General features: G+C 43.0%; 3 protein-coding genes across 4 annotated transcripts in view; 1 reads left to right on the plus strand and 2 right to left on the minus strand.

Moving 5' to 3' along the window:
- The first annotated feature begins 499 nt into the window (after positions 1-499).
- dynlt1b (dynein light chain Tctex-type 1b) lies at positions 500-4,273 on the plus strand. Its single transcript, XM_056294421.1, has 5 exons — positions 500-526; positions 748-789; positions 3,456-3,579; positions 3,676-3,753; positions 4,164-4,273. The coding sequence occupies exons 1-5, from the start codon at positions 500-502 to the stop codon at positions 4,232-4,234; spliced, it is 342 nt and encodes a 113-aa protein (XP_056150396.1). The 3' UTR covers positions 4,235-4,273.
- A 1,457-nt stretch (positions 4,274-5,730) lies between these two features.
- tmem181 (transmembrane protein 181) lies at positions 5,731-15,997 on the minus strand. Of its 2 annotated transcripts, none has more exons than XM_056294419.1 (17): positions 15,863-15,997; positions 14,584-14,687; positions 13,690-13,757; positions 13,144-13,237; positions 12,856-12,977; positions 12,471-12,587; positions 12,199-12,279; positions 8,994-9,093; positions 8,630-8,760; positions 8,099-8,190; positions 7,956-8,013; positions 7,573-7,675; positions 7,435-7,486; positions 7,056-7,138; positions 6,637-6,726; positions 6,475-6,541; positions 5,731-5,864 (listed from the first exon to the last, which is right to left on the minus strand). In XM_056294419.1, exons 1-17 carry the CDS (start codon positions 15,991-15,993, stop codon positions 5,780-5,782), a joined length of 1,578 nt encoding a protein of 525 aa, XP_056150394.1. In that variant the 5' UTR covers positions 15,994-15,997; the 3' UTR covers positions 5,731-5,779. The 2 variants fall into 2 exon arrangements, with proteins under 2 accessions (XP_056150394.1, XP_056150395.1); XM_056294420.1 differs by lacking the exon at positions 15,863-15,997 and adding an exon at positions 14,940-15,020.
- A 3,144-nt stretch (positions 15,998-19,141) lies between these two features.
- Positions 19,142-26,798, minus strand: part of tulp4a (TUB like protein 4a) — a 48,876-nt gene continuing 41,219 nt past the window's right edge. Inside the window, exons 10-16 of the mRNA XM_056294906.1 lie at positions 23,595-23,739; positions 23,408-23,501; positions 22,925-23,263; positions 22,756-22,888; positions 21,332-22,209; positions 19,776-21,274; positions 19,142-19,550 (exon numbers count right to left, since the gene is read on the minus strand). Coding sequence (XP_056150881.1) covers positions 19,434-19,550; positions 19,776-21,274; positions 21,332-22,209; positions 22,756-22,888; positions 22,925-23,263; positions 23,408-23,501; positions 23,595-23,739 — 3,205 coding nt within the window. The 3' untranslated portion in view covers positions 19,142-19,433. The remainder of the gene's footprint in view (positions 19,551-19,775; positions 21,275-21,331; positions 22,210-22,755; positions 22,889-22,924; positions 23,264-23,407; positions 23,502-23,594; positions 23,740-26,798) is intronic.

Below are 26,798 nucleotides of genomic sequence, written 5' to 3' on the forward strand. Positions count from 1 at the left end.
AAAGTTTTTTTTCGTTAGCAGCTGATGAGTGCGCGACGCACGAAACAGGCCTGTACTGCTGTGTGTGTGTGTGTGTGTGTGTGCGCTCGCGCGTGTGTGTGTGTGTGCGCTCGCGCGTGTGTGTGTGTGTGTGCGTGTGCGTGTGCGCGCACCGGACCAATCAGTTTCTCTATGCTGGAATATTACTTGGCCCCAGGTTCACCATTTCAAATTTATGCAGGAATATGCGTCATGTAAGTACAATATCAATTGGGGAAAAAAATGACAGGGACCTTTAGACTAAACGGAGGTCCGCTCATCAGGCCTTTGTCAGTTTGGTTGAGAATGTCCATAAATAGTGCGTATACCCCCCCCCCAAAAAAATCATATTATCAAATTACAAACCTAATTTACCCTATTGTTAAAGTGTTTTTACGGGGACCCCAGAGCCCTCATCTGTCAGTATACCACCGAGGAACGATCGAGCCATCGCGCATGCTCAGTGAATCAAACGCCGGCCATGGATGAGTTTCAGCTGGCAGAAGAGGTGAGTTGGATTCTGTAATTGCATTTTGATTTTGAAAATAGCCATCCAATGTGTGCACACTATGTTAACTTTTCACAGTTAACTAAGTTGCTAGTTACATAAATCATTCGCAAAATAGCCGAGCTAAGAAGGAGCGTATTATATGCAATCTGAGGGTATGCTAGTCGGCTAGACGGTCGTAATGTCAATGTTAACTTTCGCTTCTGTCTCTGTCCCACCAGACGGCCTTTGTTGTGGAAGAAGTGAGCACAATCATAAAAGAGGTAATGACGGCTTTGCCCACCTTTCGTTTTGTCAGTGTTAACAGCAGCTCATCCTTTCTAGTTTCAGTTTGTGGAATGAAATGCTAACACTAGCTAGCCATGTTTACGAGCAGCAGCGCGTCGCTAGGACACCATGATGGTTGCTAAGGAAACCACGACGGCTGCTAATTACGCCTGCTAGCTGTGCTGGATTGTCCAGCGATGGCACTAATGAATGTATTGTGATTAGTTGTTGGGTGTCGTGTATAGAATATAGTAGACTAGAATCACTTTATTTTCTGAAGATAACTTAATTTGAAGCAGGTAAACATTATACCGTAATACCATAATACTGACGAAAAGACAGGAGGCGGGGCTGGAGGTGGCAGAGTTGAAGATTTTAATTGGGAGCGACGAGGAAGGACAGGATTAGGAACGATTATATTAGAGGGACAGCTCAGGTTGGACAGTTTGGAGACAAAGCAAGAGAGGCAAGATTGAGATGGTTTGGACATGTGTGGAGTAGAGATGCTGGATATATTGGGAGAAGGATGCTGAATATGGAGCTGCCAGGGAAGAGGAAAAGAGGAAGGCCAAAGAGGAGGTTTATGGATGTGGTGAGGGAGGACATGCAGGTGGCTGGTGTGACAGAGGAAGATGCAGAGGGCAGGAAGGGATTGAAACGGATGATCCGCTGTGGCGACCCCTAACGGGAGCAGCCAAAAGTAGTAGTAGTAGTAGTAGAAACATAATACCAGTAGATTAAACAAATATAATATGCTAATGAATTATACTTATTGGGGATACACAAATAGGTTATCGGTTTTTCACTGCCAATACCAGTTCCAAGTACAAATCTTTCAGTATCATCTGATACACAGTACTGATCCGCTACACTGTTCCATTACTTATGCTTAACACTGCAGATCTAGACCATTAGTTTGGGGTCAGTAGGCAAAATAATTGAGACAAAATCAAAAATTTTCCACCATTAAAGAAACACAAACTTATACCATGAGAAATTATTTATGAAATTGCTGGCTAGATGTGTTCCAAATTATATAGTCATAATTCTTGTCTTCTGGTATGCTCGTCAGACGTTTCAGGTTAAATGGGACAATGATGTGTCTGCCCCATTCCATGTAGGCAATGGGGTTCGCCAAGGTGGAATTTTGTCTCATTTTTTGTTCAACGTGTATATGGATGACCTGTCGAGACAGCTGAATGGGTGTAACACGGGCTGTCTTGTGGGTGGCTCTGTCATCAATCACTTCATGTATGCTGATGATTTAGTTTTAGTTAGCCCATATAGTGCTGGACTTCAGAAGCTACTGAAGGTGTGCTCGCAGTATGGCGAAGAACATGACATTCAATATAACGCCAAAAAAGTAATGTCATGATTGTCAGAACTAGAGAGGACAGGAAATCAAATTTTCCTGTGTTTCAGTTATCAGATAGTCCTCTCGATACATGCAAGGAAATAAAATATCTTGGACATGTCCTCTCTAATGATCTGACGGATGACAGAGATATATACTGGCAATGCTGTAAAATCTATGCCCAGGCTAATATGTTGCTTCAGAAGTTCTCCATGTGCTCTGTTGATGTCAAGTTTTCATTGTTTAGAGCTTCTGTAACACCTCTGTATACAGCTCATCTCTGGTCTTCTTACAGGAAGAGAAGTATGCAGAGGCTCAGAGGAGCTTACAATGATGCTATGAGGTTGTTGCTTCATGTCCCCAGATGGCATAGTGCCAGTCAGTTGTTTGTGTCCTCAGATGTGCCTACATGTGATGTACTTTTAAGACGGCTAATGTATAATTTTATGTGTCGCCTGGATGTGTTCGAGAACAGCATCATAAAGGCTCTAACCAGCCCTATGAAAAGCTGCTATCGGTTCACATCCAGACTTCAAAAGCACTAGTGAGACAGCCTGTATCTGTTATGAACTGACTGTGTTGTACGGTGCGTGTGTGGACGCCTCACATGTTGTGTGTGTGTGTGTGTGTGTGTGTGTGTGTGTGTGTGTGTGTGTGTGTGTGTGTGTGTGTGTGTGTGTGTGTGTGCGTGCTCGTGGAGTGTAGGGTGTCATGTAGGCCTAAATGGTTTTTGTTTTGTTTTTTCTTTTATTGTATTGTTTTCTTTTATTGTATTGTTGCTTTTATGCTATGGACCGGCCGTGTGTCCGAAATAAAGATTATTGTTATTATTACTATTTGCCAAAAAAATACTGTAAACCAAGCCGTCTTGCTTTTATTCATGACACGTCACTCATGGCTTTTGGTCTAGGATTTTATTCTTAGGTACAATCTCCAATACCAATATTCCATTTTAGCCTGATATCAGCCAGATAGCCAATACCAGTATTGGTATCGGTTCATCCCTAATACTTTTGATTAGTATAAGTAAATAAAAATTATACTAATAGATTATAGTAACATACTAATACTGTTGTACAAAAATGTTATAATAATAAACTATACTCTAATTATACTAATACAAATTCTAATATGCCATACTAATATGCTTTACGATTACTATTATATTGAACTATAATACCATGAAGTAATGCTAATTTACTAATACTATATAAAAGTATAATAAAGATTAAGAAGCAGTAAAAGTTTTGTTGTTAGCTGTTCTTTATCTCTACTTTAATCTTTGCTTTCTTCTAAATGTAATTTTAGTCTGTTGAAGGAGCCATTGGAGGGAATGCTTACCAGCACAACAGAGTGAATCAGTGGACCACCAATGTGGTAGAGCAGTGCCTCGGTCAACTCAGCAAGCTTGGCAAGCCTTTCAAATACATCGGTATGAAGGCTTCTAATTGTAAGACATGCCGGTGATTCTTTGCTTTGAGGTTAGCCCTAAAGGAAATTGTGATTGTGTTTATGCATTTCTTCACAGTAACCTGTGTCATCATGCAGAAAAATGGGGCAGGTATACAAGCAGCCAGCTCATGCTTCTGGGACAACACAACTGATGGTATGATGAAACATCTATGTGTCTCTCATATACAGCTTTTTTAGTCTCACATAATCTCAAAATATTGTTTCTGCAACGCTTGCGCCACATTAACTTGATCATTAGAGCGATGATTTTGGAATTCTCTGAACAGTGCAGGGCAGGGAACAAACTGAACTCGAGAAATGAGCATCTAGCTGGAAGGTCACTGGTTGTAATCCAGTACCAACTAAGAAAATATGCAATATGCAGTGGAGGAGAGTGAATGATTTATATCCGTTTAATTGCATCCATTTGCTCAAGGAGGTGGGGAGTTGAGCTTTACAAATGTAAAATAAGGTGTTGGGTTATCAAGGTCATATGTGCTGATCAGATTTGGAGTAATAATGGTTAAGGACAATTTCTTAATTGTATTGTTTGGTATTCAACAGGAAGCTGTACAGTGAGATGGGAGAACAAGTCTATGCACTGCATCGTCACCGTTTTTGGTCTTGCCCTCTAAACCAACTACACGTTATCTGTAATTTTTCTGAAAATGTGCATTTTGTGTTTGATAGAAACAACTTTTGTCGTGTAATACCTTGTCTGTAATATCTGTGTAAATAGTTTTATATTTTTCCTGTTGCCCTCAAATGTGCAAGCGATTAAAAAAAAACATTTTGCTGGTTACATTTTACTTTATTTACATGTGACATAATAGAGCACAGCAGATTTTTTTCCTAAAGCAACAAAATATTGAAATTCCCTTCAACACACACAGTCCCACTTATAACTCAATAAACTTTAAAATCATGAAAATGAACTTCTACATTAAACAATTACACATTAATGTTGAAGCTTTTTTCTTTCTTTTTTTACAAAATTTGAGACTGCAGCCTGCTTATCAGAAAAACCTTTGTATGAAGTGAAGGCACCATTTTGCTTATAATACGACTGATTAAATAAGCCAAATTATTTGTTTTGGGGGAAAGGTGTAATATGTTTAGAGACTAGCATTAAATAAAATTAAGGTGTAGGCAATAGGTCAAACACTTCTGTTACTCATGTTTTAACTTGAGTTAAAACATGAGTTTTAACTTGGCATTTGGAAGGGAAGAATAAAGTTAAAATCAAGACAAAAAACAATTCACTGTCAAACTATATGAGCAGAGTTACAAAGTGACAAAGAAAGCTAACATCAAATCAGTGGTTCAGAGCATTTGTACCATCCTGACAGAAAACAAGACATAAAATCCATACGATTTCATCAACCACTCAATAGAGTATCAAGTCACATCACTTTTGGACAAATTATGACACAAGCAGTGCAACCATAGAACTATTTAAAGAAGGAATGGATCATTTAAGGAATGGTAGGAGGCTGGCAGTACCTCCAGTTAAGGCTCCCTCTCGTTTTCAGCATATCTTGAGGACACTGAGGGTTTTGCTGTAAGCCATCAATGAACTGGCACTTGATCAATAATGTGGTTGCTGCTGACCTACAGCCTATACAAAAACCACTGCAGCCTAATTAAGGGTTGTTTTGGGGGTTGGTTTTTTTTGTTGCCCTCAGTATTCTCAGGATGTCAGCCAACTAATGGGAATGGGGAAAATAACAGTATGATGCACAAACAGCAATTCAACAAAAACAAAGAATTAAAAATAAACAAAATTTTTTAAAAAAATAAAAAAACAATATTGGCACTTTTCCCGTCTACATCATTGAATCTATAAGGAAATGCAAATTAATTAAAAAAAGAAAAGACGTACAGATTGGATAATGATGTCATATGTGTCTATTTCTATTGTTCTTAATGACAGCAGCAAAAAAAATAAAAATGCAGGCATGTTTGACTGATGCTGCATACACTGACTCAGTGAAATTACATTCAGACATTCAGTAGACAATGAACTTCTTTTAAAAAATATATTCATGTAGTTACAGCCTATTACTTTGCATTACCATTGCAAATACTCCTTATTTACATTGTAGTGTGCTGTATTTGTCCACATAGTTTCCAACAGGGTAAAGAGAAGAACAAGAGGGATGCGCCAGTCAGGGATCCAATCAGTCACTGTCACTCTCATCTTGGAACTTGGCTGTTGCTTTGATGGCACGGCCATTTTGTAAAGGCATTTCTTCGTAATCACTCCTTCAAAAAACAGAGAAGCAAACAGAATCGTGTGAGTGCTGTAATGTGTTTGTACAGAGCACTACCTGAAAAACAGTGTAGTACACAAAAGCTATCAATACATTAACTTCCACCTTTAATACAACCTCGCCGTGTAGTTAAGTAAGGCATCTTCAATGTGTCTGGCAAACCTCTCTGGTATTTCATCAGTACTGATCGTGTTGTTTACTTAATTGTCAATATGAAGGAGATAACTTGAAAATATATGATGTAGCTGAACTTTGAGAACCTTTTTTTTTTATTTCTGATTTTTTTCTCCCAATTTAGTGGCCAATCGATCCCTATTTTTAGTTCAAACTCCACCCTCGTACTGCATGCGTTTGCCAACTGCATCTCTCTAGCCAGCAGTCTCAAAGGAGACACCTTGCCAATTACTGCTGCTTCATCGAGTCCGGTCATAGTCGGATCTGACGAGACCGGGGTGCAAACCCCTGTCCCCAGTGGGCAACTGCATCGACACAATGCCGATGCTTAGACCGCTACACCACCGCGGACTCTAGAACTTCGAGAAGTTTTATGTAAGAGTTGTGTTTGGTGCAGTTTGTTATACCATCGGTGTATAAACACTTACCCATATATTACTTCATCATCGGAGTCATTTAGCATGGAGAAAGCAGGATTGTCCTTCAGCTGAGAGTCTGGGAAACAAAACAAAAATTAGGCTATCAGATATATTTGTTTGTATTGTGAGGTGAGAGAAAACAACAAGGGCAATGAGAATTGCGTTACTTACCATAAAGAGCATTTTTAGAGGGGGAATACACAAATGCTAATGTGTACAAGTAAAAGTTGAGTAAGCCATAAAATGATAAAAATTCAGCTGGTATGTCTGGAATTAAGGAATACACACAGTAAATTTCAAGACCCTGCACCCACCCCAACCTGATGGCAAACCCCTCCCCCCCAAAAAATTGTATCTTGGGCGCCTCTGTACCTGAATGGTTACAGCGCATACCACGTGTCTACGTGGTTGCAACGTCGCTGGTTCAAATCCAGCCGGCGACCTCTGTTGCATGTCATACCCCTCTCTCTTGCTCTCCCTCTCTCCCATTGCCTGTCTACCTCCACTATCGCTATCTAATAAAGGTATAAAATACAAAAAAAAATGTATTAATGAAGTATGCCAAGTCGAAACAAGTACGGGAAGGATATAGTTTTGGTAGTGGGTGGACAACTCGGCCACAAAATCGTCTTGGAGAGCCTTAGCACCAAACCTCAGGTAGAGTATGACCATACTGGGGAGAGAAACCATGACAGGATCAGTTTCAAGTAAATAAAGAACGAAAATGTCTTGATGAACGCTCAATAAGCCAGGTGTAGAAATCCCAGAAAATTTGATTCGGTTCATCAGGACACAAGGTTTATTTTTTCCCGATGAACTGATTCCACTTTTCTGAGATAAATAAAGAAGTTTTCAAAAAAAATTTTTTTTTTGATGATGATGATTATAATAACAATAATAAATGATACCTGTGGTTGGCTAAGTTCAACTGTAGAGAATTTAGGACATTTTTCCATTCTTTATACTCACCTTATTACAAGGACCACAAACGTCAGCGCTGTCAAAAACTTAAGTCGGAGATCTGGTGACAGAAATGACACACATGTTGATACCATCACAGTCAAAGTTAGCAAGTTTAGATTAGACTTGTGTGCCATACTGTGCTACCTGAATAGGGCATATTCTTGAGCTCAGAGCAGGCTCTGACAATCAGGAAGATCAGATAGAGCACGTACAGAGCCACTATGATCAGGAAGAAGACCTTCATGCCCTAAAGAGGTAACATGGAGATTTTGTTAACCACTTAGGTAGGTAAGATGCATATAGTGGGTGTACAAAATATAAGTAGTACCATCCTGATATCAAATAACACCCCCCCCCCTTTTCAGGATAATCCATCCCTTGGTTTCATTATATTTCTATACCCTGTCTCCTCTTATTCATCTCATCACTGAATACCCATTTCACTAGGCTACATAATAGAGAGACCATGTTCCTAACTTGTCATGAACCAAGTCTGTGCTTAGAGCCTTCATATGTAACAGACTGACCTGGAAGTTGGCTATATCCACTTTATACCGATAGGTAGGATCCTGGAGTTCATTCACCCTGTGGAACAGGGAAAAAATATATTATGATTTTGTTTTAATTCATAGGCTGGTTTGGGTTGCACACTACCAAAGCTTGGACTTACGTTTGCCATATCCCCAGTGTAACAGCTGAGAGCCACAGGAGACCAACTATAACTAGTTTGGGCAAGTAGAAAGTCAGGCATTTCCTCTCACCCTATGAAAACAAAGTCAACACCACACATGTAAAGCCCTAGAGTACAAGATTAATAAAGGCAATGGTCGAAACATCATGACTGTAATTACATATTAATGAAGGTGAGAGTATAGTATGGATATAAGGACATAAGGCTGGTGTAGGAAGTAGAGAAAATGCCCTCCAACAAGGGTTAATTACCCTACGCTGGCAAGCAGCCTTCCTGCTTTTGGTGACTATCAAACTTATCGGCTAACTGCTGACTCTCTTGTAAGTTGCTCTGGCTAAAAGTGTCTTCAAATGAGTAAATATAATGGTGTGAGAAAGACATTCATTAAGCATCTACGTGAGATGCTGATCTTACCTTGGGTGACTGCAAAAAAATTCCACCTTTAGGTTGTATGGATCTTTCAATAAATAATAAAATATATATATATATATATATATATACTGGACTCACCTGGACCCTAATGCCATGGTAGACACAGAGCCAGAAGAGTAGCAGGGCACACAGAAAGAGGGCCTGGAAGAACGCATCTAAGGTCCCTGGAAACCAACTGTTCACCAAGAATGACAGTGGGAAAAATGGATCTGCACAACAAAAAGAATATAAGGGCATCAGAATGAAGAACCCATCTGACCATCAACATGGACAAACTACCTCTTGACAGGACACGTTCAACATTTGTAATAGACTGATTAATTCACTATAGATTTAGGAGCTACAGCTGAAACAGTAAGGAACCAAACAGTGGCAGGGCCAGAGATCAAATGTCTCACCTGAAGGACAGATAAAAAGAACAAATCACTGAGTTGAAACTCACCATTGTAGAGAAGGAGCAGAGGCAGAAGGATAGACATCCACTTCTGTTCTATGCCCCAGTCCCTCATGGAGAACTTCCTCAGCGAATGAGCAAACATACACTGTGAGGCAGCCAGACAAAAATTAATAAAATATACATATAAACATGAATCTGCCTTGTAACATTTGAGGTCAGCTAATATGATGCTAGACAGAGACTTGTGGAGTCTAAGGAAAGGTAGCAAATGGAAACGCAGGCTAAAATCCTGGCAGCATCTTTTGCTGTTGTACCAAGCCATACAAACCCCGACAGATGCAGTAATACACCGGATTACGTTTGGAAAACAGCTTAAATGGAGTCAAATGGAATCCTCTTTTTTAGAGATGGTCAGTTTTAAATGGGCATTATTGGGTAAAAACTGTAACAAAGGTTTTTAAAAAGAAGACAAAGACAGGAAGATGGACAGAAAAATAAAGACTGAGAAAAAGAAACATAGGAGGAAAATTATATAAATAGCAATAGATGAAAACAAATGGTCTATCTATTCCTGTCATTGTCAGACTTAATATTATCCCACATAGCAAATCAAAACAATCTATGCCTCACTTGTGAGAACTGATAAAAGAGTTTACAGCAAAAAGTAACTAAGCTTTACTTTAGCAATAACATAATTAATTCCAAAAACTAATTTTGCAGTTGTTTTTTTTTAATGGATTAATTCATGTCAAGGCGGTGATGGGTAGGTATAGTGTGAAGGAGAGAAATGTGGAAGGACAGATGGTGGTGGATTTTGCGAAAAGGATGGAAATGGCTGCGGTGAATACATATTTCATAAAGAGGGAGGAACACAGGGTGACGTACAAGAGTGGAGGAACGTGCACACAGGCGGACTATATCTTAGAAGGTATGATCTGAAAGGGATTGGAGACTATAAGGTGGTGACAGGGGAGAACACAGCTAGGCAGCATTGGATGGAGGTCTGTAGGATGACTTTGGAGACCAAGAAGAGGAAGTGAGTGAAGGCAGAGCCAAAGATCAAATGGTGGAAGTTGAAGAAGGTGGCTTTCAGGGAGGAGTTAAGACAGGCACTGGGTGGTAGTGAAGAGTTGCCGGATGGCTGGGCAAGCACTGTAGAAATAGTGAGGGAGACAGCTAGGAAGGTACTTGGTGTGTCATCGGGACAGTGGAAGGAAGACAAGGAGACTTGGTGGTGGGATGAGGAAGTACAGCAAAGTATACAGAGGAAGAGGTTGGCAAAAAAGAAGTGGGATAGTCAGAGAGACGAAGAAATTAGACAGAAGTACAAGGAGATGCAGCGTAAAGCGAAGAGAGGTGGCAAAGGCAAAGGAAAAAGCGTATGGTGAGTTGTATGAGGGGTTAGACACTAAGGAAGGAGAAAAGGACTTGTACCAATTGGCTAGACAGAGGGACCGAGCTGGGAAGGATGTGCAGCAGGTTAGGGCAATCAAGGATAGAGATGGAAATATGCTGACAAGCGAGGAGCATGTGCTGAGGTGAAAGGAGTACTTTGAGGGGCTCATGAATGAAGAAAATGAGAGAGAGAGAAGGTTGGATAATGTGGAGATAGTGAATCAGGAAGTGCAGTGGATTACCTGTGGAGGCATGGAGATGTTTAGGAGAGATGGTAGTGGAGTTTTTAACTAGATTGTTTAACACAATCTTGGAAAGTGAGAGGATGCCTGAGGAGTGGAGAAGAAGCATACTGGTACCGATTTTCAAGAACAAGGGCGATGTGCAGAACTGTAGCAACTACAGAGGTATAAAGTTGATCAGCCAAAGCATGAAGATTTGGGAAAGAGTAATAGAAGCTAGGTTCAGAGGAGAGGCGATGATTAGTGAGCAGCAGTATGGCTTCATGCCACGAAAGAGCACTACAGATGCGATGTTTGCTTTGAGAATGTTGATTGAGAAGTGTAGAGAAGGCCACAAGGAGTTACATTGTGTTTTTGTGGATTTAGACAAAGTATATGACAGGGTGCCAGGAGAGGAGGTGTGGTATTGTACGAGAAAGTCGGGAGTTGCAAAGTATGTAGGAGTAGTATGTAGTATGTATGAGGGAAGTGTGACAATGGTGAGGTGTGCGGTTGGAATGACAGATGGGCTCAAGGTGGAGGTGGGATTACATCAAGGATTGGCTCTGAGCCCTTTCTTGTTTGCAATGTTGTTGGACAGGTTGACGGATGAGATCGGGCAGGAGTCTCCCTGGACTACGATGTTTGCGGATGACATTGTGATCGGTAGCGAGAGTAGGGTGCAGGTTGAGGAGAGGCTGAAGAGGTGGAGGTATGCACTGGAGAGAAGAGGAAAGAAAGTCAGTAGCAGCAAGACAGAATACCTATGCTTGAATGAGAGGGAGGACAGTGGAATGGTGAGGATGCAAGGAGCAGAGGTGATGAAGGCATACGAGTTTAAATACTTGGGGTCAACTGTCCAAAGTAACGGGGAGTTCAGAAGAGAGATGAAGAAGAGTGTGCAGGCAGGGTGGAGTGGGTGGAGAAGAGTGTCAGGAGTGATTTGCAACAAAAGGGTACAAGCAAGAGTTAAAGGGAAGGTTTACACGATGGTTGTGAGACCAGCTATGATAGATGGTTTGGAGACAGTAGCACTGACGAAAAGACAGGAGGCGGAGCTGGAGGTGGCAGAGTTGAAGATGCTAAGATTTTCATTGGGAGTGACGCAGAAGGACAAGATTAGGAACGATTATATTAGAGGGACAGTGCAGGTTGGACAGTTTGGAGACAAAGCAAGAGAGGCAAGATTGAGATGGTTTGGACATGTGTGGAATAGAGATGCTGGGTATATTGGGAGAAGGATGCTGAATATGGAGCTGCCAGGGAAGAGGAAAAGAGGAAGGCCAAAGAGGAGGTTTATGGATGTGGTGAGGGAGGACATGCAGGTGGCTGGTGTGACAGAGGAAGATGCAGAGGACAGGAAGAAATGGAAACGGATGATCCGCTGTGGCGACCCCTAATGGGAGCAGCCGAAAGTAGTAGTCGGATTCATTCACGTCAAATGTCCTGAGTAAGCCAAAGTGGTTTACTGATAACATTGTTCTGAGCCATGCTATCTTTGTGGGGCTCACCGGTGCAATGACAAAGCTTAGAGAATATCTGCGCTTACACCTTGAAACACTGAACTGACAGAATGATTGCTGAATTAATCACAGATTATGTAAAATCTATTTAGGAGAAGCATTTTCGCTTACCGTCACCATGAAGGTCAAAACAACAAAGACGAACCGGAACCAGATTTCAACTTGAGAGAAGGTGGGATTGTACATTTTCCACTGTACAGGAATAAAGAGTGAAGAATATAAGAAGAACAAAAAAGGGAAAAAAAGAGGGAAAGACAAATGTGATTGTGTCCGAGCATTGAAGCCATTTTAAGAAGCACCTAACAGACAAGTATAGCAAACAACATTCAGCACTGGAGGAAGTTTCCCTGGTTGAAACTTCCCTGACAGCATTTGTTTCTTACCACAAAGTTAACCTTGATATCATAAGAGATATTTTCCAGGCCTTTGAAACGGACAATGATCTGATACTGGGTATAGTTGAGGTAGCCGAGATGGACCACAATAATTTCGTCACATTTCTGCATGAAAGGGGGGGAAAAAAGCGAATTACTAGAATTAGTCTAGTCCAGTAAAACAAAACAAAACTTACTTCTGATTAGTTGTTACTGCTTTTTGTCCATCAAAAATTACAATCAAATTCAACTATGAAGACACATATCTACAGCAAATCTCGACATAAATCCTCAATGTGATTTTACACAAACCTACACTCCTCCTGCGTTGATAATTAAATGGCTGACTTGGTACACAGAGAGACAAGTGGTTTTCAGGTTTCAAAACACTCACAGCCCCACAGTGTAGCGTCCGTGGCTTCTGGTGCACATTGTCGTTGATGTGCGTGACAGTGGCATCCTGCATCACTCCCTTCAGCTCAACGTTGATGTCAAAGTGTTGCTGGAAGTCCATCACTACCACAGACAGAGAAGCACAATGCACTTTTTAACAAAATGGTCATTGCTTTATACAAATCTGATCAGGGGAAAAGCAAAACCCCACACGCTTGGGAACACTATCGAACATCCACACCACTGTGAACAACAGTCTTTATTATAAGTGGTGTTTCTGTGGTTTTACCATTGCTGCTGTGCTCCACCTGCATAAGACATGTAAGCCATAGCTGTTGATTGTAGGTGGTAAGAGGAGGGGACACTAGATTGAAGGGCCCAGTCTGAAACAACAAATTGATCAGAAAGAATTTACTACAGAATTATCAGAAAATATTCAGTAGGACATTCCAGTTTGCAAACAACACCGTCAAAACTAAAAAAAGAACATTTCTAAAAGACGATTTTACAAAAGCATAAAATGAGAAGGAAATCATACCATGTTAAGTTCATTAATGGAGAATCTGAATTAAAAAAACTACGACATCCTTGACTGGACATTTGTTTAGCTCAACAATATGATGCCTAGCTCACAGCTTTAGGTTAATATATCCATATGTTGTTTATGTATTAGCACTGGGGTTCTGTGAAAGCGCTGCGTGCATAAAAAAAAAGAACAAATGGAAAAAAAACCCTGCAATTTTGCCATCATCAAAAATTGTATAAGAGATCTGATCACATCAGAAACCTGCTCATCCTACCAAAGCATGTCATGTTCTGCCTCAGAATGTCTTACCTTAATTGAGTGGTTTCTCATTCGTAGCTTATCCCCACTGTGTTCTTGCTCAGTAATAATATTAGGACCTGCATTGGAGGGAAAAAAAATGTTATAGATATTAACACGCACATCTCAAAATTAAAAAATGTCCTTCAGTTCAGAAAAAGTAGTCATTTAACTAATTGAGCCAACACTGACTCAGAAATCGTCCAGACAAATGGATTAGTTCATTAAGATAATGCTTTAAATTGTGGGGTGGAAGTGAAAGCAGTGCATAGATATTTTGTCATAACTGCAATAGATGGGGAAAGTTTACCCCATGTGACCTTAGCTCGTAATCTTCCATTAGTCAGACTCGGTCACATAAGCTTACCATTGGTGACTATTCCGAATAAACCAAAAGACTTATTTTCTGCCCGTTTTCAACCAGCTATAGCATCTTTGAGAGTAAGCTCATGATCTCTGCAGTCCCACTGGTGGGGCGACAACGTTTAGCCGTGCTGAAACAAATGACTAAACCCAATATTTTAACATCCTGTGCTAAGAGGATGAGCAGCAGGCAGAGCCATCATCAAACTCAAATTCAACCGCACATGCCATCAAAACGTTGGATTTAAACGTTTGTTTCATCATGAGCATACCTTCAAAGACACTATAGCTGATAGAAAACAGGTTAAAAAAACAGCCTTTTGATTTAATCCTAATAGCTGTTTATGGTAAGCTTGTGTGACAGAATGTCTGAGTAGCAGAAGGTTATGAGGAGCTGAAGTCACATATGGGGCTACTGAAAGTACTGACTCACTCAGCCACAAATGAAAATCTGAGATTTACTACTGAAAACTTAAATCTTTGCTAAATTTGACACGGGTGACATGTCATGTTTGTGTTATAAATGATGGCATTCACACATACCTGCGATACCAATGAAGACCGTGAGGCCAAAGCAGACCAAGAACACCACGAAGACCAAGACGAAGTGTCTTTTAGAGAGTGTGTAAAGCCGCATGGGGGCCAATCTGTCACGTGGAGATAAAAATCAACAGCTCCAAGATTTAAGACACAAACGCACAAAGAGAGAGCATGGAAAATAGTACAGCAGGCTGAGAGCTAGCAACGAGCTGAAGCGTCTATTACTCAACTCTACAGGCTACCGCAGCAGACGAACGCCAGTGAACAGGAAGACGCTCTTTCAAACAGGACATTTCAAACGAATGGAAAGAAGCAACAAATAAAACAACAAAAAGGCAACGTATTGGTATCTGACTTACAAATCCATTTTGTTCAGTTTTTACTCTTGAGAGCAAGAGAAGGCACGATTTTGTCAGACTCCACATCCGCGTAGGACATCAGTTTGCGACAAACGGTGTGCAACGTCATCAAGCCGGGAGGAGCTACAGTCACATGACTGAAGCTCCTCCTGCGTTTGATGACGTCAGCGAAGGGGAGGGGCTGCGTCAAAGGGCGACAGTTCCAAAGGATATTTACAGGGTGTTAAGTTATTTATTTTCCTCCGACATAGACGGTAAACTTAATACAATCCTATAAAATGTTTTCCTTAATGTCAAATCCAGACGCATCTAAGGTTTACTATCCTTCCGCTGCGGTCATCAGAAAGGGTATGGCGACTTGTTGCGTTGAAAGACACCAATTAACTAAACCGTTTTTTAAAACGGTGAATGTAAGCCATCAGATCTGCATTATAGAGAAGGAAACACCAAAATCCTTATCGGTCCACATGGGCCATTTTTGTAAAGCTGCTCCCGCATAAAGCTCTGAATCCCTCTTCATTCCCTCGATGTTCTCTTCACGTATTCTGTTCCTGCATTGGATGAACCTTTAAAGAGCCAAACTGGGTTTCGGTCGGACAAAATCTAAAACAGACGGAGGCCGTAAGCCGACAAGACACGGAGGTTGTCAAAGACAGCATGCCTCTGTCACAAGGCGCCGTGTCAGCTCATTTTTCTCTGGATAGGGTGCGATTAAAACGCTCCGGTCCACAGCATGCGGCTACTTTGTTGAGATTAGGACACATACTGACCGCTGCTTGTTGTATTATGATTCACACAACCCCAAAATTCAACGCAAGCACTTAATGCGGCGTCTAGCCCCCCCCCCCCATTACACTGCAGTGTAAGAAAAAAAAAGGTATGTGTGTAATGAGTTGCTACAACAAAACTCAATGCAGGCCCACCTGTAAAACCGATCATCCCGGTAAGGTGTCAAGTCCTCCTTCAGGTCCTTATAGGCCTCCTGTATCTTCTTGCAGAAATACTTGAGCTCGCTGTAGAGAGGGTTCTCCAGACCGGGGTAGTCGGCGTCCATACCTGACGTATGGGGCCTGAAAATGGCGATGGGAAACAATCCGCGGCCTTTAGAAAAACCACCCCTGTCGTCCGTCTTTATTGTTTCCACGTTTAATCGAAAGTGCAGGCGAAGCTATTTTGTTTGTGTCTGTTCAAAAAATAGAAAGCAGTAAAAAAAAAAAAAACCTCCAAAAAAAGAGGGGGGCGGACACGCGCATTACAGGCGATGGGGAGGGTCACGTGACCAGGATCCAGCACCAAGGACAGAGGCGCAGCTCTCCATAGGCAAGGGGTAGCAAGCCCTTACCAGTTACCCCGGGCGGGCTCCCGACGGTGCCTTTGGGTCGGTTCTTCATGGGTGACAGAAGACTCGACGGAACCACTGGCAGGAATGAGGTCATCCCGTTATTCCCGCCACTCAGCAGGCAAGGCAAATCATTTCGTTGAAACATTGACATTTTATTCAAAAGATGCGTGACATATACAGTTGTAAAATAATTTACATTGGCATGCCTTACTATCCATTCACGTCACCAAAAACAAACTGAGTTTTTTTTTTCAAGTTTTTTTTCTACAATTACAAGTAAAAAGCACGTCTTTAAAAAAAAAAGAAAAAAAAGAAAAACCCTACAATATCTACAATAGGTCATCTCATCAAATCAAGAAGGTGAACCCTTAAACCAATGTCCCTATGCGAGTCCGATCATGAACATGTGTGAATTGAACGTGTGTCTGTGTGTGTGTGTGTAGAAAAATGTCCTGACCGATGTCTGAACTTACCTGCAAGCACGATGAAAACAAAGAGGGTAGTAACAGTGTGGAAAAAAAAGCAGTAGCTTAGTCAGGGTGAAAATACTCACATCAATCAAAGATAATAGATATAACACTGATGGGATTGGTAGCACATTTGAAAAAAAGACACACCTCGACTTTACGGATACGTCCTACAAAACTAGTCTACCAACTATACTGGACAACTGGGCACCTACCCCATTCATATCATTTCCATTCAATGCAGACTTCACGAAACACTGAAAATTCGGGCCCAACACCCCCCATCCCCCCCATCCATCGTTGCCAACTCACAATTCGGGCTACTTTTGTACGAAACCCTCATCGACACAATGAAATGGTTCAGAAAACTCCACAAGTAATAATATACAGCCTTTAGGAAATAATCTCGTATAAATAAAATTTACAGACCAGCAAAAGAGATGCCAAACTACAGTTTTTCGGCGTTGACGTTAAAATGTGTTCAATAAATGATGGCAAAGGAATTTTCATCCTCAGCGAATATTGCACAACTAACACAAAAGAAGCATCGGTGAGTATCTTCTTTATGCCATGTGGTCTTTTTTGTTTCTTTCAAGGTTAGACTACAGCTCAGTAGAGGATCCTTCTTTTCTCTTACCGACATGTGCCTCAATGTAACAAAACAACTAAGAAATGTAAATAATCTCATTAATTTAAAGACCAACACGTGTATTTGGTCCAATATGTCAAGCACAAGCATATTGTTTTCCTCTAGGCCCCCTTTCTAAATCTTAAACTTTTGCAAATGTCTCTTTTGGCACACATTTTTGAGGCGACGCCAATTGCACCTATATTTAGTTAGGCCTGGATATTCTACTGCAGCTGTTGGTGCAAAGTGGTTTTGGTTAAAACTCTTTAACAAACAGAACTCAAATAAAAGATGATATTTCGGCTACGTCCGATATGTCTAATCTACCGCTGTTCCCCTGACGCCCACCCGATACACCCGCTCTGTGACGAGGTAAGAAACAATGCAAGTTTGTCTACCAGAATAAAAAGGGTGTCCGCTTTAACAGATTTCAGTGTCCGCTCACTAAAAGAGGAGGTTTCAAACAGCTTCGTCCTTCATTGGGTTTTCTGACTTCAAAGATTCAGTAAATGGAAATATTACAGCTTAACGTCTTTTCTTTTTTCCCCTCCTCTGGCTGTAGTGGTTCGATTGAACAATGCTACAGCTTTGCTTAACAGCTGATTTTATACTTAAACACAGTGGAGAGGTGTAAACAGATGTCTCTCAAACTCACCTAAGTGTCTACACGCCGACGTACGAACGAGTGTATTTACATCACTTCTGAAAAATGTATGAAATGGCAATAAGTGAAATATACAAAACTATTTCCTGTACCTTGCTTACATGTTTTAGCGTGACCTCTAGGGACAACACCCCTAACTACACACTCACTTCATAGAAGTGACAGCAGGTGACTAATCACTTCATGCCAGAGGTCAGGCTGTTGAAACCTGGTCTCAACAACCCTCTTCTTGTGCCCCTTGTCACCGTAAGAAAAAAAAAAAAACCGAGACATTTCAAATAGCACAGGATATGTCAGTGTAACCTATTCTGTACACCCCGGCCCACTTGAGTATCATCAAACTATACAGAAACGCGCTACTTGGCCAACAGTTTCACAAATAAAGCAAGTAATCTGAAACCGTGTCAGGAAGGCTGGATGCTACCAAATGGAGGATGACCACAATGTTGAAATTCATATAGGCAGAATGAATCGATAAACAAACGGAGAAATGTACAGATAAATGAAACCATGTGGGAGAGTGAAACAATTCTTTTTTTTTTTTCCTTCGAATTCCCAGGAACCTCCGCAGAAAACAAGTAAAGGTCCGGTTAGTTTTATATTTTCCCTTATGTTTCCAATTTTGTAACGACGGGGAAACTTGTTGGGGGGGGGGGGGCGGGGATCACTGTTGATAGTGCTCCGACACAATGCATATTATCCAAGTCCCAATTCCAGCAAAAAAGATTTGGAGTGTTGGAGAGGAAAGACTCGAGAGTTGAAACAAACCCCCCCCCCCCACCCGGATCTTCAGCAAAGTTTAACCTTCTAGTAAAATTCTATACGCAAAAGCGGTATAATAAACTGGTAACTGTTTTCAGTTTTGTACAGCAATGGATTTTAGTGCCCAGTAGTACCTGTGCACTCTGAGAAAGAAAAAAAAGCAGAAACGCCTTTTTATTTCCAGAGTGTGGTTTTCAAGTATTACTGCTGCTCCTTCTTAAAACTGAAACAGAGACTTTTTTTTTCTTTCAGCATTGCTCCGACAGGAAACTAAACACTTGGTTAGTATATCTGTGAGCTTCTTTCTAGCTAAAGCAGCATTTATTTGCATGATGATTACCAAAAGCTCAGTTCTTTTGGCCCTGTAGGTATTGCAAGGAGCCACAGATTGCCAAAAAGGGTAAATCTGGAGACAACCTCGGCAGCTACAGCCAATGCTTATTGCACCAACTCTTGTGGCAGCATTGTGTAGTCAGTGTGACTGAATCTTCCTTTCTGTGAAGGCCGGGGAAGATATCAATCTCTTTTCCAAAATGAAAGTTTTGGGACTTCAAAAGCAACAACCGTGTCCCTTCAGCAGATTTTTATTCACATCCCACACAGAATTCAGAATAGGAGGTGGCAGCACATCTCATTTGAGGCGTTGAGTGACGTTGGCCAAAGCCACTGCGAAGGCTTGCACAGCAGAAAAGGGATACTGAAAGTCCAAGATGTAGGCGTTGCCATCAATCCTGCCAAACTGCATTACCTGATGAAAACAAACGCAAAGTTTTTCAAAACAGGCTGAAGTAGACACATTAAAGACTGACAGCAGTATATATTTTTTTTCTGTCCAACAAACTTTACATGTACTGCAGAGTTTTGCTCACTTAAAATCAGTGGTTATTATAGCACTTTTACTACATTTTAAGTAGCTTGAAAATATATATTTAGTTTGAGGAGTATTTCTTGGCTATGACTATGGCTCCTTTACCTGTCTTCCTTCTAGTTCAATCTGAAAGTTCTTCGCGGACTCCTGTGTGACACGCCCACCAAAGTCCAGCTGGTACACCTGTGTGGCTTCATTCCACAGTGGCTGCTTGTTGGCCATGACATAAACAAAGCCCTGGCTGCCCAGACCACGGTCCTCCTTCTCGTTCGCCTTTCGACACTTGATCTCGTCCAGCTCACTAGCAGCTCGAAGGCTCCTCTTGCTCTTCCAGCCCTTCTTACCACTCTGGCACTGGTTTAGTAGCTCATCCCCGCTGATGAAGAGCTCCGGCTCACTCTCTGAGCTGTCCTGGAACTCGTTAGTGGTGGGGGCCTTGCTCAGCTTCTTAGCTTTCATATGCTGCTCTTTCTGTCCCTTCAGCTTTTTCTTGTCCCGACCACCCAGCCGGGGACTGGAGATGAGTGAATTGAAGTCACCCAGTGCTCGCCCCTCTTTCTTGGACTTACCCCCCTCAGCGAGGGGCGGTACATTAGCCTCCTCCGCCCGGCCATCTGCCCGCTTGCGATTCTTTTTGCTGAACTTCTCAGAGCGCTGAGGCAAAGGGCTCTCAGTGAGGGAGAGAACCTCCTGAAAACCCTCCCCAGCTTCTGCCATGGCCTCTGCTGAGCCCCTGTGACCCTGCAGCTCTGCAGGTGGCAGGGGAGGAGGGGGTGGTGGGGGAGGGGGAGGGGGAGAGAGAACGTTTTTGTCTGCTGCCATGTGAGAGGCTTTAGGAGGTAATGGAACTGCAGAGTTGGGCATGGGCGGGCAAGCGTTGTAGGTGCCCCAAGGAGTGTGGAGGGCAATGGGTGGGATGGGGAGGCTGGCGCACGAGCTTCCTCCCGGATACATGGGCGGGAGAGGGCAGCAGGCCAGGTTAGCCAGGTTTGCAGGGTAACCAGGTGGTAGGACCATGGTTGCATCCTGCTGTGAGAAGGGCACTGGCGCCACCATTTCTTTAGGGGAGGAACAGGGACGGGGTGAACCTGAAATAGGCTGGAGCTGGGGCCCCGAGTAAGTGGCGCCAGTAGGGTACTGAAGAGAGATCTGGTAACCTGCAGCTGCTGCTACGGCTTGGAATGATGCTGCATTGGGGCTGGTGGGGGACTTTGGAGAGAGGACAAAAGGCAGCCGGGACACATCTAAATGCTGAGCTGGGCTGAGGATGAGAGTGGGTGGTTTGTGCGGCCCAGGGGGTCCACTGTGGGTCAGGGTTGCTGTCCGTTCCTGAGGAACCCAAACCTCTTCTGTGCCAGCTGGGTCCCACTGATATGGAGGAGGGCGTTTAACAACTAGTCCCGATACGTCAGGCCCACCCAGTGCTAAATGTCTCAGGGACTGGTTTAGTGACTCATCCTCAGCAAACGCTGAGTTGACGTAGTCATTTCTGTCTCTGCCGCCTACATTTCCTGTACCCCCTGGCCCCGATCCATCGAGGGAGCTAAGCAGATTGTAAGAGGACTGGGAAGCCAGGGGAGTAGCACTATTGGAATGGACAATCACTGTACTATGTGGTGCTCCATTCCCTGGTGGGAAATCCTGTCTGATGATAGTCCCACCTGCAATTCCATTAGTGCTCCCTGGGGCAGTGCCCCCGATGTTGGATGCACTACTACATTGACTGCAGGTATACAAGGCTGCTGGCACCCTCTGTTGGTATGAGGCTGCTAGAACACCGCTGTTTTTGGCCTTAGGAGGCAAGGGTCTGGGTGGTTCCAGCATCTGGGAGACTTTGAGAGCAGCCTCACGGCTGTTCCTCCTGAGAGTGGCATGGATCAGATTGCTATCAAGCCTCTGTCCCGGGTTCCTGCCAACAGTATTGGTCTGATTGGCTGGGTCAGGGTAGGGGGGTGGGTCTCCGCTGGGAATAGAGTAACGTGGCACAGTGAGTCTGTTGAGAGTGGCAGAGGCATAGGGCAGTTGAACCTTCTTCATGTCTGTTGAGGAAGAAGACGATGAAGAGGTGACCCTGAGAGTGGCGGAGCTACCAGGACCCTGGAGGGTGTAAACGTTTTGATTGCAGATGAGGCGTGTTCGAGGACGACATACCTCCTCAACATTTCCACTGCTGTCAAAGGTGGTTATCCTCTCATAGCCCAGTGGCGTGGGGTACTGTGTTGCCTGCTGGCCTGAAGAATAAAGTGGGAACTCTCCCTTCTTCAGGCACAGCTCACCTGTTGGAGGAGTGACCCCTGCTCCTCCAGCCGCTCCGGGTGTAGGGTTGGAGACAACAGAAGAAGCCGGAGTTGAGGCAGAGGCAGTAGCAGCGGCTGCGGCAGCCACAGCAGCTGCCACGGTCCCTGGGTAAGGGGGTGGGGGGTTCATCTTGCTAAGTTCTAGAGGGGCACTGAACACCACCGTGTCCCCCTCAGCAAGCTGGGGCACCGACCTGATGGGCTTGATTTTCAGCAGGTGCTCATGCTCTCCTCCCATTCCTCTTTCAACCACCGAGTCAGCAGGAGAGTGAGGGATCTGAATCTGAAGAGCCCCTGGTTGAAGTTGGTGCTGGTGCACAGCTACACCTGGTGTAGGCTGGATTGATGACATAGAGGCAACAGGAATCTGAATTTGGAGATGCTGCTGTGTCTGATGTTGCTGCTGCTGAATATGCTGCTGTTGTTGCATTTGATGATGTTGCTGCTGTGCCTGCTGTTGTTGATGGATTTGTTGCTGCTGCTGCTGTTGCATGTGTTGCTGCATTTGCTGCTGGAGCTGCTGTTGGTGCTGAAGTTGTTGTTGCTGCTGTTGTTGCATGTGCTGTTGAAGTTGCTGCTGTTGCAGTTGTTGTTGCTGCTGCTGCTGTTGTTGCTGCATGTGCTGGATGTGCTGCTGGAGCTGCTGTTGCTGAAGCTGTTGGTGCTGTAGGTGTTGGTGCTGGAGCAAGTGCTGCTGCTGCTGTTGCTGCTGTAGCTGAAGCTGTTGGTGGTGCTGCATTTGTTGTTGATGGTGTTGGAGTTGCTGCTGTTGGTGGCTTTGTTGTTGCTGCTGCTGCTGATGATGCTGTAGTTGCTGTGGGTGATGAGAGGGTGGAGGTCCCACCATAAGGCGACCCATTTCCAGCCCTCCAAAAATGACCTGCCCTGGACTGGAGTACCTGGTGGGAACGGTATACTGTGCTGTCAAGATGGCGTCCTGGCTTTGGTCCGACCCACTGGCAGCAGCCCCGGCAGGGGGGGCCGTGGGATTGGACAGGACATCCAGCTGAACATTCTGATTGGCTAGGAGTGATTGGACTAGACCTATACTTTGGGTGGGGGACATTGCCTGGGCAGGGCTGTGGATGGGGGCAATAGGGATATTAACAGTACAGGGTGGATTGTCATCAGCAGCCCCAGCAGGGCCCGTGGCAGGCAAGTCATCTTCATCTTCACTGAAGACGTTGGGGCTGAAGACTGGTAGGTTAATGTAGTCCATGGAGACCTTACGCACCTCCGGCAGGTAAATGGTCATCTGTCTGGGCTGCAGATGAAGGAGGCTTGTCTTATAGATGACTGAGGAGGAAGGAAAGGTAGCATGAAAGTGAAAAGTAGAATATGACAAATTAAACTACAACTGGTAAGTGGTACTGACTATTCTGAAAAATGCTGTGCAGATTTCAATTACTATTACTTGCCAAAGAAAAAGTTATCAGTTACCTGCACCAAGATTTGCTGGCAAAAATGTGGCAAGGCCCACAATCTTGAACTTTGTTCCCCAAATATTGGATGTAACCTGAGCAAGGTAATTATGCTACAACAGACAAAAACATCGAACATGAATTTTTCTGCATGTGAAAATTCTAATTATATCTAAATAGCTGTTAAGCTCAATGAAAACTTTTACCTGAGTGATATCATCTAAAGGGAATTCTCTCCGTGTGAGACTAGGTGAACCAATGGAGGGCTTCCGTATGGGCAGTCGTGGTGACCTAGATATCTCTTGTGTAGCACGAGACAGTTTGGGGGATTTTCTGGGATCAATGTTGATCCTGTTGGTAAAGGGACAGACTAAGTCTCTACAGAGAAGGTAGCAAATGAAAGAAAAGGTTTAGGCATGCAGTAAACCAACGAAAGCAATGCAGTGTAGAACATGTCAAAATTAATGCTGTCAATGTAAAAAAGTTGGTGTAAAGTGGGAAAATTAATGAAATATAAAAGTTCCACGTTAGTGAAATGTAAATGCTGGAATGTGAAATGTTTTCTTTCAGAATCTCTGAAGTCAATAAAACTGAACAGTGCAAAATCATCTTGGTTAAGAAGGGCTCTCTGGGGTTAGAAGGGCCTGAAACATCAGCAAAATTCAACCATTACACTAAATGAACCGATACCAAATCAAGGGGATTTAAATTAGAAACCATGACATGCCCCCACCCACCTCACAAAATCACCCTCATTTACCCTCAAACAAAAGGTCTACGTGATTACCGAATTTCCCAGACTACAAGTCGCACGGAAGTACAAGCCCCACTCAGCAAAAAACATATTGCTGCGAGATTTTTAAAAAAAAACACAAAAAAAAAAACAGTCGCTTCGGCGTACAAGTCACATTTATATGGTGGTACAGTAGTGATGAACGGGTCAGGGTTTTTTAATACCTGCACCCACCCGACCCGTTATTGGAGCCAATCCACACCGCCCAACCCACTAAAATACGCGTTAATTAACCACCTGAACCCGACCCGCAAACCTCCAAATTTAGCCAAGGCTACAGCAAAGTGAGCAATGTTGTTTTCGGCTGTTTGCTCAGCATAATAGCGTCCGGGTCTAGGCTACCACATAAAAAGACAAATTGTTCCAAACAGTGTTCTTTATTGTTGAATAGCAGCAAAACAAGTAACCTATCATTAAAGACATGAACACTGTCTCTTTCTCCCTCGCTCACACACAAGCCTCTTCTTTCTGACCAAAAAAAAGAGTTTTGGCAGTGTAAACAAAAGCTATGGATACCACTTGGGGGGGAAACTCATAGGTGAAGCCTCAACGCTTTAAAACACATGTAATGACCAAAACCACGATCGCAAATTGATGACAAGAGCTGCTTGCGTGTGTGTGTGTGTTTGTTTGAGAGCGAGCAAGAGTGACAGAGAGAGAGAAGGTGGACTAATAATGCACAGCCTAACCTGTAGAATGCAATGGTTCTGTAAGTTATTTATAACTTACTCAGAGCGCTGCTTTGTCCCTTTTAGACTTGCCCACCCAAACCTGTGATATTTTCTAGTAAGCTTACCCGAGCTGCACATCACTATGGTACAGTATTCTCAAATGAGTCACAAGATTAAACAGTGCCATCTTGTGGCCTTAGTTGAAGTGCAGTGTATTGTCCCACAAAATTACATTGAATAAATCGCTTTGAAAGACAAGTCACAGGACCAGCCAGACAGCGACTTATAGTCCGGGAAATACAGTAGTTACCCAAGAGGTATGCCAGTTTAACTTTCATTCATTTAATTACCATAGACTACATTTTGCAACTTTGAGGCAATCATTAGAATCAGAATCAACTTTATTGGCCAAGTGTGCTCATGCATACAAGGAATTTGACTCCGGTTTACAGCAGCTTCTAGTACATGCATATATCACTCACAAAAAAATAAGAAAGAAATGGAATACTACATAGAATACTGGGGGTAAGTATGTATGTCACAACTATACAGAGTTTTGTTATGTTTGAATAATTAATAATTTATGCTTACATATAGTTTATATATTATATCATATACTAATATTATAACCTTATAACCATATATTTATCTATTATAAAATTATATACTATATACTTATATTATAATTATAAAAATAACAGTAATAATTTGTAATCAGTATGCAGCAGTTGTATGTGTTATTACAATTGTACTACATTTGTATTGCACATCCGGTTTAAAGAGGTAATGCACATCGTAGATAGGTAGGTGAGACATCTTGACCAGAGGGGACTATTTACAAAGTGTCGTATTTACATAAGTGTCTATTTTTGCACCATGCTGTTAATAAGTGTTCATGATAGAGATGGCCTGTGGGAAAAAAAACTGTCCCTATATCTGGTGGTTTTGGTGCATATTGCTCTGTAGTGCTTACCAGACGATAGGGGTTCAAACAAACTGTGTCCTGGGTGGGTGGGTGTGTGTGTGTGTGGGGGGGGGTCTGTGCTCATTCTGCCCGCCCATTTATGGGCTCTAGTACAAGTCCTGCCAGGTAGGCAGGGGAGCACCAATGATTTTTTCTCTGCAGTCCTTCCTGTTTGCTGCAGTCTGTTCCTATCCTGTTTTGTTGCTGCTCCGAACCAGACCGTGATGGATGTGCAAAGGACAGATTCAGTGACTGTGGTATAGAACTGTCTCAACTACTCCTGTGGCAGACCAAATTTCCTCAATGTCACAGAAAGAACAACCTCTGCTGGGCCTTTTTGAGGATGGAGTTGATGTTGGTCTCCCACTTCAGGTGTTTGGAAATGGTGGTGCCCATAAACTTGAAGGTCTCCACGGTTGACACAGGGCGGTTGGATATCGTGAGGGGGAGCAGTGCTGAGGAGTGTCTCCTAAAGTCCACTGTCAGTTCCACAGTCTTGAACATGTTCAGCTCCAAGTTGTTCTGACTGCACCAGAGCACCAGCCCCTCAACCTCCCACCGATATGCAGACTCATCGCCATCCTGGATGAGTCCGATGACTGTAATGTTGTCTGCAAACTTCAGGAGTTTAATAGCTGGGTCTTTGGAGGTGCAGTCATTGGTGTAGAGGGAGAAGAGCAGTGGGGAGAGGACACATCCCTGGTGAGCACCAGTGCTGACTGTCTGTATACCAAAAATGACTTCCTCCAGCCTCACCTGCTGTTTCCTGCCTGTCAAGAAGCTGGTGATTCACTGACAGATGGCAGAGGATACAGTGAGCTGGGAGAGTTTTGATGAGAGGATTTCTGGAATGATGGTGTGGAATGCCGAGCTGAAGTCCATAAACAGGATCCTTGCATTTGTCGCTGGGCGGTCAAGGTGTTGCAGGATGTAATGCAGTCCCATGTTGACTGCATCATCCACTGACCTGTTTGCTTGGTTG

This window comes from Lampris incognitus, chromosome 15 (genome assembly GCF_029633865.1).
Source record: "Lampris incognitus isolate fLamInc1 chromosome 15, fLamInc1.hap2, whole genome shotgun sequence".
NCBI classification, from domain to species: domain Eukaryota; kingdom Metazoa; phylum Chordata; class Actinopteri; order Lampriformes; family Lampridae; genus Lampris; species Lampris incognitus.